Below are 15,812 nucleotides of genomic sequence, written 5' to 3'. Positions count from 1 at the left end.
GCCAGTCAACAAATATCCCGCTGTGCATCACACATATATAGAAATGCATCTTTTAAATGCTCTACAGGCAATAATATACTGTCCCTATCTAGGGTATCAATATTTTCAGTCAGGGAATCCGACCACGCCAACCCAGCACTGCACATCCAGGCTGAGGCGATGGCTGGTCGCAGTATAACACCAGTATGTGTGTAAATACATTTTAGGATACCCTCCTGCTTTCTATCAGCAGGATCCTTAAGGGCGGCCATCTCAGGAGAGGGTAGAGCCCTTGTTTTGACAAGCGTGTGAGCGCTTTATCCCCCCTAGGGGGTGTTTCCCAACGCACCCTAACCTCTGGCGGGAAAGGATATATGCCAATAACTTTTTAGAAATTATCAGTTTTTTATCGGGGGAAACCCACGCTTCATCACACACCTCATTTAATTTCTCAGATTCAGGAAAACTACAGGTAGTTTTTCCTCACTGAACATAATACCCCTATTGGTGGTACTCGTATTATCAGAAATGTGTAAAACATTTTCCATTGCCTCAATCATGTAACGTGTGGCCCTACTGGAAGTCATATTTGTCTCTTCCCCGTCGACACTGGAGTCAGTATCCGTGTCGGCGTCTGTATTTGCCATCTGAGGTAACGGGCGCTTTAGAGCCCCTGACGGCCTATGAGACGTCTGGACAGGCACAAGCTGAGTAGCCGGCTGTCTCATGTCAATCACTGTCTTTTGTAAAGAGCTGACACTGTCATGTAATTCCTTCCAGCAGTTTATCCACTCAGGTGTCGACCCCCTAGGGGGTGACATCCCTATTACAGGCAATTTGCTCCGCCTCCACATCATTTTCCTCCTCATACATGTCGACACAAACGTACCGACACACAGCACACACACAGGGAATGCTCTGATAGAGGACAGGACCCCACTAGCCCTTTGGGGAGACAGAGGGAGAGTTTGCCAGCACACACCAGAGCGCTATATATATATATATATATATATGTATATATATATATATATATATGTATATATATATATATATATATATATATATATATAGATAGCTATGAAAGCTCGGCACTCACGCATAAAGTGAAAGGTGCTGCGGTGCCCTCCTGGAGGCGAAGACCTCTGGCAATAGAATCGTGGTGAAGGCGGCACTCAAGCAGGCATACACAGCGGTAAAGACTATGTCAGTTTATTCCCACACAGGGATAACCTTATATAAGTGTTTTTCCCCTTATAGCTGCTGTATTGTTTATACTGCGCCTAATTAGTGCCCCCCTCTCTTTTTTAACCCTTTCTGTAGTGTAGTGACTGCAGGGGAGAGCCAGGGAGCTTCCCTCCAACGGAGCTGTGAGGGAAAATGGCGCCAGTGTGCTGAGGAGATAGGCTCCGCCCCTTTCTCGGCGGCCTTTTCTCCCGTTTTTCAGTGTAATCTGGCAGGGGTTAAAATTCATCCATATAGCCCTGGGGGCTATATGTGATGTATTTTCGCCAGCCAAGGTGTTTTTATTGCTGCTCAGTGACCGAAGTGTGAAGTGTGCTGAGGAGCAATGGCGCACAGCTGCAGTGCTGTGCGCTACCTTGGTGAAGACAGGATGTCTTCTGCCGCCGATTTTCCGGACCTCTTCTTGCTTCTGGCTCTGTAAGGGGGCCGGCGGCGCGGCTCTGGGACCGGACTCCATGGCTGGGCCTGTGTTCGATCCCTCTGGAGCTAATGGTGTCCAGTAGCCTAAGAAGCCCAATCCACTCTGCACGCAGGTGAGTTCGCTTCTTCTCCCCTTAGTCCCTCGATGCAGTGAGCCTGTTGCCAGCAGGTCTCACTGAAAATAAAAAAACCTAAAACTAAACTTTTCACTAAGCAGCTCAGGAGAGCCCCTAGTGTGCACCCTTCTCGTTCGGGCACAAAAATCTAACTGAGGCTTGGAGGAGTGTCATAGGGGGAGGAGCCAGTGCACACCAGGTAGTCCTAAAGCTTTACTTTTGTGCCCAGTCTCCTGCGGAGCCGCTATTCCCCATGGTCCTTACGGAGTTCCCAGCATCCACTAGGACGTCAGAGAAATCCACATTTATTACACTGTATTACAGGATGAAACCTTATATACTTAGTCTGGAGTATAGCTATAAAAAGTTTATCCACCATCCCATGCTTTCTAAATATTCAATGACATGCAGCAATATCTATTATCTCTTTTCAGCTAGACATGTGTAAGGGATGTAGTGATGTCCCGGCACACAGAATCCCAGTAGCGGAATCCCGACAGTAAGTATAGGGATTAGGGCAGTGATGGCTAACCTTGACACTCCAGCTGTTGTTGAACTACACATCCCAGCATGCCCTGCATCAGTTTTAGCAAGGCCAAATAGCAAAACTGTAGCAGGGTATGCTGGGATGTGTAGTTCAACAACAGCTGGAGTGTCAAGGTTAGCCATCACTGGGTTAGGGTTTGGTTTAGACACTAGGGAAGGGTTAGGGTTACAATACTTACCATAATCAGCTGAGATTTTGAATGTCAAGATTCCACTGTCGGCATGCTGAGCGCCGGAATATCATACCCAACCCATGTGTAAGCAATGGGTTACTTCTGGACACTACAGATGTGGGGCCCGATTCAGACCTGATCGCTGCTGTGCGTTTTCGCACAGCGGGAGATTGTCGATTGACTGCGCATGCACCGCAATGCGCACGCACATTGCCAAATAACAGGCATCGTCAAACAGCGACAGGTTGGTGCGAAAATTTCAATCGCACAGACATTCGCATGCTGATTGACAGGAAGAGGCCGTTTGTGAGTGGTAACTGACCGTGTTCTGGGAGTGTCAGGGAAAACGCAGGCGTTCCCAAGCGTTTTCAGGGAGTGTGTGTGACGTCAGCTCCGGACACGATCAGCCTGTTCTCTTAGCACTTTAGGAGTACGTTCTGGGCTGAGCACAAACAGCACACAGTGGAAAAAACATTCAATGGTGAGTGAGGTGTGAATGGATTTGCCGCTGACTGAGGGATATTTGTAGCACGGCGTACACATGCGATCACACACTTGCGAATTTACACTCCCCTTGGATGGTGACGATCTGATCGCAGGACAGCAAAATCAGCAGCCCAGCGATCATGCCTTAATTAGGCCCATGATTTGTGCAGTTAAAAAAAAAAAAAAAGCCAACTTCTAAATTTGGTGGTAGGTTTCATACACCACACTTGTTTAACATATTTTCTCTTACGTCCTAGAGGATGCTGGGGTCCATATTAGTACCATGGGGTATAGACGGGTCCACCAGGAGCCATTGGCACTTTAAGAGCTTGAGAGTGTGGGCTGGCTCCTCCCTCTATGCCCCTCCTACCAGACTCAGTTTAGAAAATGTGCCACGAGGAGCCGGTCACAGCTAGGGGAGCTCTACTGAGCTTTTCTAGTTAAAGGTATTTTGCAGCGAGGGACTAAGGGGGCGATAGCAGTGTCCGCCCTGTGGGGTCTGAGCCACTGTCTCCGCTGACTGGACACTGAGCTCTAGAGGGGTCGGATCGTTCTCCGCCACAGGGGACCGCTTGCCCCAGCAGCATGTTACCAACCCCTTACAGAGCTGAAGAGTGGTGAGTGAGACACCGACCCCCCAAGCAAGCGGGGAGCTGGTGTGAAGATGGCGGCAACGGGGAGGGAGCCCAGTATTAACTGTGCTCCTGTGAAGGTTCAGAGGCACATGGTGCAGCGCTGTGAGGGGCGCCCTGGGCCAGCGCTTACCCACACACTGGTCCACAAGTCTGTCAGGGTCCGCGGATCTTAGCCAGCAAGTTTTACCTCAGGCCAGTATAATTCTTGAAGAGCGGGAAGACAGCGCCATTAAGGGGGCAGAGCTTCTCCTCAGAACAGACCCAGCAGCATTCCAGCGCCATTTTACTGCCTGAACAGCGCTGTATGGAAGAACAGGTCCCTCCACAGCAACTCCAGCTATCAGTGCACGGAACCAGGGGGTCGTAGAAGAGGGGAGGCTGTAAAACAACTGTGTCTCCTATTAAGGGATACCGTTTGCGCTGACAAGGGGTCTCCCTTTGCTGAAAGCACTGTGTGTGGGTTGGCTCCGATCTCTGTCTCTCTCTTGCCATTCTTGGGGGGGAAAATCTGCCCCCACGTGTGTGTGTGTGTGTGTGTGTGTGTGTGTGTGTGTGTGTGTGTGTGTGTGGAGTGTTTGGTGGTCTCCTTTAGCTATGTCCAGGGACACTGTGTCATATGCTGCAGAGGATTTATCCTCCCAGGATGATCCCATTCCATGTAATCAGGATAGCACTGGTTTAGCACAGATACCAGCAAGGGAACCAGAGTGGTTTTCCTCTATTAAATCTTGGATTTCTCAGATTTCTGACAGGGTTGCAAGTAATGAATCTGCAACCCAGGTATTACAGAACTATGGCAGTATGGCCTGTTTCTGGTACCTCAGGAGGCCCCGCTATATACCCCAACAAACGTGCGCTTGTGCATGACACAGAAGACGACACGGATACCGATTCTGACACTACAGATGGTGATGGGGATGTGTTGCGGGGGTCCGCATCTCTTGCAAAGGGGGTGCAATTGTTGATAGAGGCTATCAGGGATGTGTTAATGAAACCACACCTGAGCAGGTTGAGGAGGCTTTTTTCACTGAAAATAAAAGCCTCGCTAACCTTTCCTGCGTCAAAGGAGTTGAATGCTATATTTGAAAAGGCATGGGAAAACCCTGAGAAAAAGTTCAAGATCCCTAAAAGGGTCCAGGTGGCATTTCCTTTCCCTGAGGATAGGAAAAAATGGGAAAACCTGGCGATTGTTGACGCCTCTGTGTCCAGACTCTCAAAGAAGGTGGTTTTACCTGTTCCAGGTTCTACCGCCTTAAAGGAGCAGGCTGATAAGAAAATTGAGAACACGCTTAAATCAATGTATACTGCTTCAGGGGCCATATTACGTCCCACTATTGCTATTGCATGGATTGCAAAGGCAATAGTAAAGTGGTCGGCTACCTTACTTGAGGATTTGCATACGATGGATAGGGATGACGTTGCATTGTATTTACGCAACATACATGATTCCGCAGGTTTTATGGTAGAATCCATGAAAGACATGGGTTCCATGGCTGCAGGAATATCTTCCATGTCTGTTTCAGCTTGTCGGGGACTGTGCCTGCGCCAGTGGTCGGCCGACGCGGAATCCAGAAGGAGTGTGGAGTCCCTACCCTATACAGGTCAGGCTCTCTTTGGGGAAGCTCTACACGCGTGTATATCCACCGCTACAGCGGGTAAGTCTCCGTTTCTTCCCTCAACAGCACCTGCTCCTAAGAAATCATTTTCTTCATCTGCAACGCAGTCCTTTCGGCCTAACAAGCCTAGAAAGGCCAGAACTTCCAATATCTTCTTTAGGGGAGGTCGGGTTAAGTCCAAGAAACCTGCCGCTGCAGGTTCCCAGGAACAAAAGCCTGCTTCGGGTACGCCAAAGTCCTCCGCACGACGGTGGACTGCACACCCCGGTGGTGAGGCCAGTGGGAGCGAGATTCAGACACTTCAGTCATGTCTGGGTATCGTCCGGCCTGGATCCCTGAGTGGTAGATATTATGTCTCAGGGATACAGGCTGGAATTTCAAAGTCTCCCTCCTCATCGCTTTTTCAAGTCAGGCTTGCCAACTCTGTTGGAGGACAGCACTGGACTAAAAGACGCTGTCCAAAAGCTGGCAGAGGCACAGGTCATTGTGCCAGTACCATCTCACATCCTGAACAAAGGTTACTATTCGAACCTTTTCGTGGTACCGAAACCAGATGGTTCGGTCAGGCCCATTCTGAACCTAAAATCATTGAACCCCTTTCTAAAGGAGTTCAAGTTCAAGATGGAGTCTCTCAGGGCGGTGAGATCAGGTCTGGAAGAAGGGGAATTCCTGGTATCACTGGATATCAAGGATGCGTACCTCCACATTTGGATCTGGCTGCCACATCAGGCTCATTTCCGCTTCACATTGCTGGACTGTAATTTCCAGTTCCAGGCCCTGCCATTCGGTCTCTCCACAGCACCAAGGGTGTTTACCAAGGTGATGGCGGAAATGATGATTCTCCTCTGCAAGCAGGGTGTGAACATCATTCCATATCTGGACGATCTGCTGATAAAGGCATCGTCCAAGGAGAGGCTGCTGCAGTCCATTGTTCTCACAACGTGACTGCTCCAGAGTCACGGTTGGATTCTGAACCTTCCAAAGTCACATTTGGAACCAACCCAGGGGGTGTCATTTCTGGGAATGATCCTGGATACGGAAGTGCAGAGGGTGTTTCTTTTGCAGGAAAAGGCGTTGGTGATACAAGCAATGGTCCGGGATGTCCTGAAGCCACCCCGGGTGTCGGTTCATCAATGCATTCGCCTATTGGGAAAGATGGTGGCCTCTTACGAGGCTCTCCAGTATGGGAGGTTCCACGCTCGGACCTTCCAACTGGATCTCCTGGACAAATGGTCGGGATCTCACCTCCACATGCACCAGAGAATTCGTCTGTCACCAAAGGCCAGGATTTCACTCTCCTGGTGGCTCTAATTGCCTCACCTTCTGGAGGGACGCAGGTTCGGGATTCAGGACTGGGTCCTTCTAACCACGGATGCGAGCCTTCAGGGCTGGGGAGCAGTCACTCAAGGAGTAACCTTCCAAGGACGGTGGTCAAGCCTGGAAGCCGGCCTGCCCATCAACATCCTGGAACTAAGAGCCATCTACAACGGTCTTCTTCAGATGGCCCCTCTTCTGAGAAATCGGGCCATTCAAGTGCAGTCGGAAAACGTAACAACAGTGGCTTACATAAACCAACAGGGCGGAACGAAGAGCAGAGCAGCAATGTCAGAGGTGACAAGAATACTCCTCTGGACAGAAAAGCACGCGTTAGCGCTGTCAGCCATCTTCATTCCGGGAGTAGACAACTGGGAAGCAGACTTCCTCAGCAGACACGATCTCCATCCAGGAGAGTGGGGACTCCATCCGGTGTCGTCCAAGGAAATACTAGATCTTTGGGGTTTACCCCAAATAGACATGATGGCCTGTCGTCTCAACAAGAAGCTTCGGCTTTATTGTTCCAGGTCGAGGGACCCACAGGCAGTGGACGCCCTGGTGTCTCCATGGGTGTTCCGGTCAGCGTACGTGTTTCCACCACTCCCACTCATCCCAAGAATCCTAAAGCTCATAAGGAGAACAAGGGTTCAAGCGATCCTCATTGCCCCAGACTAGCCAAGGAGGGCTTGGTACGCGGACCTTCTGAATCTACTGCAAGAAGAGCCGAGGCCTCTTCCTCTCTGGGAGGACCTGATGCAGCAGGGGCCGTTCGCCTATCAAGACTTACCGCGGCTACGTTTGACGGCATGGAAGTTGAGCGCCTGATTCCTGCTCGGAAGGGCATCCTGAAGAAGGCTAGGATTGGGGCAACGTCTAAACATTACCATCGTATTTGGAAGAAATGTCTCTTGGTGTGAGTCAAGTGGTGGGGACGCTCCTGATTGGACAGGAGAACCTTACGCCTGAATTCAGCGCCATGAGAGGCAAAGGTATCCAAGGCATAATGTCTAATGAAAGTGTTAATGGAAGACCCTGTGGCTGCCTTACATATCTGTTCTGCTGAAGCACCATGTTGTGCTGCCCATGAAGGACCTACCTTACGTGTAGAGTGAGCAGAGACATTAGCCGGAACAGGGAGATCAGCTTGAGAATATGCTTCTGAAATAGTCATTCGAAGCCATCTTGCTAGCGTCTGTTTTGTAGCAGGCCATCCTCTCTTGTGAAATCCGTAGAGAATGAAGAGAGAATCTGTCTTTCTGATGGCACTGGTACGATCCACGTAGATCCTTAATGCCCGGACTACGTCCAGTGACGCTTCTCCCGCAGACAGTCCCGATACCTGAAAAGCCAGGACAACAATTTCTTCATTAAGGTGGAATTTAGACACCACCTTAGGAAGATAACCAGACCTAGTTCTAAGAACGGCTTTATCTGGATAAAAAAAAAAATCAGAAAAGGAGAACGACATGACAGCGCTCCTAAATCTGACACTCTTCTAGCTGATGCCATAGTCAGTAGAAAGAGAACTTCGGCAGTCAACCATTTCAGATCCACTTAATTAAGTGGTTCAAACGGAGCAACTTGAAGGGCTTTGAGAACTAGACTTAAGTCCCAAGGCACTGCAGGAGGAACAAAAGGCGGTTGAATGCGCAGCATTCCCTGGAAAAAAAGTACGCACATCCTGTAAATTGGCAATTTTCTTTTGGAACCATACAGTCAATGCTGATACTTGCACTCTCAAGGAAGCCACCTTCAAACCCTTATCCATTCCTGCCTGAAGGAAATCTAAGACCCTGGAAACATAGAAATATAGACCCAAAATCTTTCCTTCACTGCACCAATGAATATAGGTCTGCCATATTCGGTGATAAATGCGAGCTGAGGAGGGTTTCCTTGCTCTGAGCATGGTTTGAATTACCTGTTGTGAGAATCCTCTTGACTTCAGGATAGAGGTTTCAAGAGCCATGCTGTCAATGACAATCGATCCAGGTGCCTGTGATAACAAGGGCCCTGCATCAGTAGATCTGGACGTTGAGGGAGCAGAATTGGAGCATCCATTGACATCCTTTGCTGATCTGTGTTCCAATGCCTTCTGGGCCAAGCCAGAGCTATTAGAATCACGGCACCCTTTCCTTGCTTTATTTTTCTCACCACCCTGGGTAGCAGGATGATCGGGGGAAACAGATATGCCAGATGAAAGTCCCATTTCACTGATAGGGCGTCCACAAAAATCTCTCCGGGATCCTTTGTTCTTGACCCGTATGCTGGCACTTTGTTGTTCAGACGGGGCGCCACAGATCTATCTCTGGCAAACCCCACTTGTCTACCAGAGTCTGAAAGACTTCCGGGTATAGAGCCCATTCGCTTGTGTCGACTGAGAAAATCCGCTTCCCAGTTTAGGTCTCCCGAAACAAACACTGCGGACAATGCTGGAAGATGGAGTTCTGCCCATTTTAGTATGTGACTTACCTCCTCCATTGCTTTTTTGCTGCGAGTTCCTCCCTGATGGTTGAGGTACGCTACTGCCGTCGTATTGTCCGAGCGGATCTGGACTGGTTTTCCTTGCAAAGTGTCCTTTGCCTGAATCAGTGCCATGTATATGGCCCAAAGCTCCAACAGGTTTATTGGCAGGCAACTTTCTTCTGTGGTCCACTGTCCCTGGAACCATAATTTTCCGGACACTGCTCCCCAGCCCTGAAGACTGGCAGCTGTTGTCAGGATCTCCCAATCTAATATCAAAAGGGTCTCCCCTTGTCTAGATTGGATGTCTGCAGCCACCAGGCTAATGACCTTCCTACTTTTTCTGAAAGTACTATGGTCTGTTTCTTTATCGTCTGATGTACTCCACTCCATTTGGCCAGAATCAGACGCTGCAGAGGTCTTGAGTGGAATTGTGCATACTCCACCATGTCGAATGTTGACACCATCAAACCCACCAATTGTATTGCTGCATGAATTGATATTGTTTGACTGTGTAACAACTACTGAGTCCTTAACTGCACCTTGGATATCTTGTTCCGAGGTACAAATATTTTCTGCAGACTTGATTCCAATACAGCCCCCAAGTGAATCATCCGTTGTGACGGAATCAAGGATGACTTTGCCCAATTGATGAGCCATCCATGGCTCTGTAGACAAGTTATTGTCAGCTGGAGATGGCCCAAGAGCATTTCCTGGGACTGTGCCAGGATTAAAAGATCGTCGAGGTATGGAAAAATTCTTATCCCCTGCTTTCGGAGATAAGCTGCCATAACCACCATAATCTTAGTAAATACTCTGGGAGCTGTGGCTAACCCAAAGGGTAAAGCCTGGAACTGAAAATGTTGCTGGAGGATGGTGAACCTGAGGTAACACTGATGAGACAGTGCAATAGGAACATGCAGGTAAGCATCCTGTATATCCAGGGATACCATGTAATCCCCTGGTTCCATGGCTAAAACTATGGAGCATAAGGTCTCCATGTGAAATCGTGGTACCCAAATGTATTTGTTTAGCATTTTGAGATTGAGAATCGGCCGAAACGACCCATTTGGTTTCTGAACCAAAAACAGGTTGGAATAAAAACTCTGTCCCCGTTGTGCAGGGGGTACAGGAGTAATGACTCCTGACTGAAGCAATTTCTGAACTGCTTCTTGCAGGGCTCTGGCCTTCGCCTCTATCCGAGATGGGCTAGTATAGAAGAACCTTTGAAGAGGCTGCTTCTTGAAGGGGAAAACATAACTCAGAGATACCACTTCTTGCACCCAGGCATCTGTTGTAGACTGCCGCCATATCTGTGCAAAATGAAGAAGAAGTCGGCCCCCTACCCTGGGGTCCCCCAGGCGGAGGCCCGCACGATTAGGCTGATGGCTTATCTTCTGGTTTGGAAGCTGGCCCTCTGGTGGCCCAGTGATTCTTTGCCTTACCAAACCTATTGTATTGGGGCTGCTTACGATCACTTTTTCCTTTTGCTTTTCCTTGCGACCGAAATGTGGCAGGAAACCGAACCTTCTTGGATTCTGCTTCTGATTCCAGAACATGTCAATTCCTTACCAAACAGAATATTCCCCACAAAAGGCAAAGATTCCAGAACCTTTTTTGATTCTGAATCAGCTTTCCATGTGCGCAGTCAAACTGCTCTGCAAGCAGCTACTGTTAAGGCTGATGCTTTAGAAGCAATAGTACCCATATCTATTGCCGCTTCTTCTAAGAATACTGCAGCCTGTTTCATGTGAGCTATACGGGATTCTTGCTCCTTACCTCAGCCCATTCAGCTACTGCTTTTGCCATCCAAGCTGAAGCCATAGCTGGCCTTATGACTGCCCCCGACAGGGAAAATATGGTTTTCAAAAACCCATCCACTCTCCTGTCTGTGACATCATTCAGTGACGTTGACGGCAAAGGCAATATAGATTTTCGCACTAATCGAATGACATGCGTATCTACCTTAGGAGGCACTTCCCTTTTTAAACAGTCCCCAGTTGGAAAAGGGTAATTGGAATCCCATTTTCTGGGAATTCTGTATTTTTTATTGGGTGTAACCCAAGCTTCTTCCATGATTTCCGTCAGCTGATCTGATCCTAGAAACTCGACCCCAACTGTTTTGGGACATTTAAACACCGGTGCCTTCGTTTTTAACACTGTCTCTGCTGAATCCTCTAAGGACAGAATAGCCTTCATTGCTCTAATTAATTCAGCTATATCCACTGAGCTGATACCTTCCACCTGTTCTTCATATGCCGAAGCTATCATCATCTGATGTATCATCCTGTGTAGCCTGTGAATTTGATGATTTATTTACACCCGGTTTATCAACTTGCTGTGTATCCTGAGCTGTAGGGGATATACTGTAAGAAGGGAGCTGCATGTATGGGTTAATAGTGTATCGTACTGCTGGTATTGAAGCTGTAGGAATTACCCGTTCAGCTATACTGAACAAGGTCTGTGAAAACATCGCCCAAGGCGGATCTACCTGCCGTTGAACAGGGATCTGCCTTGCAATCTATTGAAAAGTAAAATAATTTGCACATAAACCATCATGTGCCAGATACTGAGAGGATAATCCAGTTTTGCAGGATAAACATGTTATGAGTGTTCGTGTTACTGTCAGTATAACCTTGTCACTTTTGCCATGATAAATAATCAGCTTTTCACAGTGTACTACACAGTTTGTGACTGTAATCACTTTACTTTATTAAAGCGATATCAATCTGTCCCTACCCACGCACCAGCATTGAGGTTCAGAAGAAACCACTGACAAACATATATAAAGTCAGCAATCACACTAGCAGTCAGTCACGTTATATATTAATCATGAGCATATTATCAACTACAAACACATTTCAAAGTATGTAGGAGTACATATTACTGAATTCTGTTCTACAAAAATCCTAACGTATTCAGACGCAATGCGAAGAAAACCACAGTAATGTACACAGACTCGTATGCAATAGGCACTTAAATTTAACTATTCATACTGACAAAAGTAGATAGAAATTTAGTGCTGTATAACCCGTATTCAGTAGAGTGGGATACAGGGAGACTCACCTCACTTCCAAGATCGATAAATACGTTAGCGAACGCTGAGTGGATCCAGACACTACTAGTGTACACTTTCACTGTGGGAACTTTAGTGAACACAGACGCACTGTGTACACAAACGCTCCGGTTACACAGACGCCTGTACTGCGAATGGGTCTCCTCGCGGTAGCTTTTTAGTGAACACAGACGCAGCGGCATATGCTGCGACCGAGACCCCTCGTGGTAGCGTCTGAGAGGGAAGGGAGGCAACAGTTCATGGCGGGAGACCGACAGAAACTGGTCATGAACTGGGGGGAGGGGCAACCAGGAAAGTGTCTGACTCCCCACCACTGACATCAACTCTAGGGATCGCAGTCTCATACTATTCCAGGCAACTTATGATCCCTAAAGCCTAGCGCTGGGGCACCCGTGGTGGCTGCGCGTCAGCTACTGTTTGGTAGTCTCCTCCCAAACCAGTGCAGCTGTGTCCGTAAGCGGAACAGATGCCTTACCTTCTCCCTGTGCTCCGGCCACAGCCTGGTAACGTCTGCTGGACCTACTAGTATATCCGACACAGACGCCCGTCGAGACAGCACTTGTACAGTGGGAAAGCGTTGTTGCGACCCGGCAGAGAGTTGTTGGAGCGACTCTTTCCAATATGCGTTTAAGACGCTGTTAGGAAAGATCACTCAAAAACATAGTAAGACTATTAACAACAAAATAAGAAAGCTTAGGGCTGCCATAGAACAGCAGCCCTGTGACCATGGTCCGGCTCCTGCCGCACCAAACAAAAAACTGATTTGCCTGAGCTAGTGGGAGGGGATATATGGACGAGCCCATTGCATCCTGGGAGGACTGAAAGCTTGTGATCGTTTGGTGCCAATCCGCTGTCGCCCCATCATATCCCATTGTTATCCTGTGGACCCAGCCGGAGAAATATGTCACAAAGTCAAGTAACAGAAAGGTATAACACTAGGATATACATGAAACAGGTAATTCTACGAATCCCACATGTTGAATACACACTTTTAAACTAATTATTAAAGGCTGTATTATAATTGAGTGCATCTAACAAATACAACCCTTTGTTGCTGTTGAAACCTCTGTTGTACAAATGGATTGTCATATTATTACAATAAATTGTCATTATTAATAATGAACATAGAAGGGATTTCCAGTGCAGACGGTAATTTCTAATTCTACTAAATGAAAATGTTTGCCTGTCCCATTATGTGGCACTCTGTACACTGGTGTGATCAGACTCCACATTGTGACAAACAAGAGTTTATAAGTGAAACATAATAAATGGTACAAAATAATATGAATAATATGAGAATCCTAAACAAATAAATACTCCAACTTCTAGTTCTGCAGAAATATAATATTTACAGTATATATTCTGCAAGCTTGGTTCAAGTTAAGAAGACCCCATGATCATTAAACTTATTCTGAACATTAAAATGTGTACCCTTGCAGGCTCGCCTGGGTTAGGGCAAGACAATAGATGTTCTGTCGCAGTTTAGTTTACACTTAAAGGCGGAGACTCCTTCAGCTTGGATTTGCACCCCCCACACCTACACAAGGGTGTTTTTAATTAGCATGGATCTCTGGCATTTACAAACTGCATATTGGGAAAGGCACTAGATGATAAGTACTGAATAAATGTATACAATATGTCAGTTTTAGGGATGAGTTTGGGGTGCGGGGTCCCCTGTGTTGGCGTGTACTGGCTGCTTTGGGGCAGCATATTTCTCTTACGTCCTAGAGGAAGCTGGGGTCCACATTAGTACCGTGGGGTATAGACGGGTCCACTAGGAGCCACTGGCACTTTAAGACTTTGAGAGTGTGTGCTGGCTTTTAACACACAGATTCTGCTTATTATTTATTTAACACTTACTAATACTTTACCCTCACTAGTGTGATGTCTTGGGGCGGTTGGCCTGTGCTGACTTTGGGGGTACTGTGCTCTGGACTTGAACCTAAAGCCCGGTACACACAGGGGAGATTTCCCCAGAGATGTGTGCTGAGCGATCTAGCACGAATGCTCAGCACACATCACGATATGTGCTGAATCAGGGGGGACGGGGGTTCCACTCATTTCACCCAGCGGTGAAATGAGCAATGTGCTAGATTGAGCCTGCATGCAGGCCAATATAACACCGGCAATAGCGACGCGCTATCGCTGTGGGGCAAACACACAGAGAGCTCTGTGCTTAACTTCTAAGCAATCAGGTCACCTGTGAATGCAGGTCAATTTTGGCAAAAACTGCATGTTAGGGCCAGCAGCGGGGTGACGTCACTGCCCAAGTTGTTAGCGATATCGTTCAGTGCGTACGCACTATATCGGCAGCCTGGGAGGGTAGGGAAAACACTAGGTGGTATGGCTTATTGCTTTAAATTACAGAGTCCTGTATAATTATTCTGATTAGTACTAGAGTGCATCTGCATTTTTTTCCTGTGTTGAATTACAGGTCTCAGCGCAATAGCTCCTCTGTTTGGAATAAAAGGGGGTACTCAAGGAGAGATCCATGCTTAAAATCTAAGCAATATTTTTAAGCACAGATCACTCGTGTGTACCCCCTCAGCGATAGCGATGCGCGGCCACGCACATCGCTATCGCCGGAGCTAGATTGGTCTGCATGCAGGCCAATCTAGCACGTCGCTTATTTCACCCGCTGGGTGAAATGAAGGCCCCCCCCCAATCGCTCAGCACACATCTCCCGTGTATATGGGCCTTTAGGGTGTGCAGTCCAAGGTCCACTACTCCCCCCCCCTCTATGTGTTCTGAAGCAGTTTAGTTATGCTAGCCCAGGGGTCCCCATGTTCTCAACTTGAACCACAAGCTTAAAATATGAAATAAATTCCCATACTTTATTTTTAGGAGTACAGAGCCTCTGTCATTTTCATTTAAACAATGTGTTCACATCCTACATGCACCCCAGATCTAGGAGTGACCAGTGTATGTATATGCAGTGGATTAATATGTGTGTATATATATATATATATATATATATATATAATGCACTCCAAATAAATGATAGAGATAGTACACTCACTTCTGCTCGCCTTCAAACAGCAGGAAGGACTCGAAGGCCGGGGGCGCGTTCATATTGGCATGAAGCGAGTGGTTCGCTGCTCAGTGTCGCAGTCCTGCGGCTAGTAGTAAAGTAGATGCTATATCCTAGTAGTAACTTCCTCACCAACACTCTACACTCACACAAGAAACACTCGGGCTGAACTGAATCGGTTGGTTCTATATCGGAGTGGGAGAAGAGACCTTCTAACGTACCTAGGGGAGGAGACCCGTCACCAGGGGGAGGAGCTGCGGCCGAACAAGGTACCCGAAAAGTACGCTCGCCACGCTTCGGGCACGGTGGCTCGCTTCGCTCGCCACCTAATTACTAATGGTAATAGTTGGTGGCGTGGATACTAGAGCAACTGTACCGCTGGCGTAGCTCCTCCCTCTTGTGTCGTGGCTCCTCCCCCTGACGGAAAAGGTCCCTTGGGCCACTTGGATCTAGCCTCAACCGAACTGAATCTGCACACTGCGTGACGCCACCTGTGCGCCGCAGCGCCAGCTCCTGCTTATGGAAAAGTTGTTGTCCCAAACCTGTCTCCAATGTCTGACATTTTTAAGAAGTCAGAAGAGCTGTGGCGCAGGAAAGCGGCCACCACAAAATGGCTGCTATCGAAGCCCTATCTTTGAAGAGAGATTTCAAAACTGCATGGTTTTCCTCGCCAGCGGGCATGTTTCAACGCGTTGTATTCATATATGAAGCTGGAACT

At 47.8% G+C, this 15,812-nt stretch overlaps 1 protein-coding gene across 1 annotated transcript in view; it reads right to left on the bottom strand.

The window, feature by feature from the left end:
• LOC135030521 (DNA-directed RNA polymerase II subunit RPB11-a) overlaps positions 1-15,309 on the bottom strand; it is a 34,155-nt gene extending 18,846 nt beyond the window's left edge. The window contains exon 1 of the mRNA XM_063953941.1: positions 15,083-15,309. Coding sequence (XP_063810011.1) covers positions 15,083-15,135 — 53 coding nt within the window. The 5' untranslated portion in view covers positions 15,136-15,309. The remainder of the gene's footprint in view (positions 1-15,082) is intronic.
• Positions 15,310-15,812: the final 503 nt, after the last annotated feature.

Source organism: Pseudophryne corroboree, chromosome 2, assembly GCF_028390025.1.
Source record: "Pseudophryne corroboree isolate aPseCor3 chromosome 2, aPseCor3.hap2, whole genome shotgun sequence".
Lineage (NCBI taxonomy): Eukaryota > Metazoa > Chordata > Amphibia > Anura > Myobatrachidae > Pseudophryne > Pseudophryne corroboree.
The sequence above is the reverse complement of the archived record's forward strand: the minus strand, read 5'-3'. Positions and strand labels throughout refer to the sequence as shown.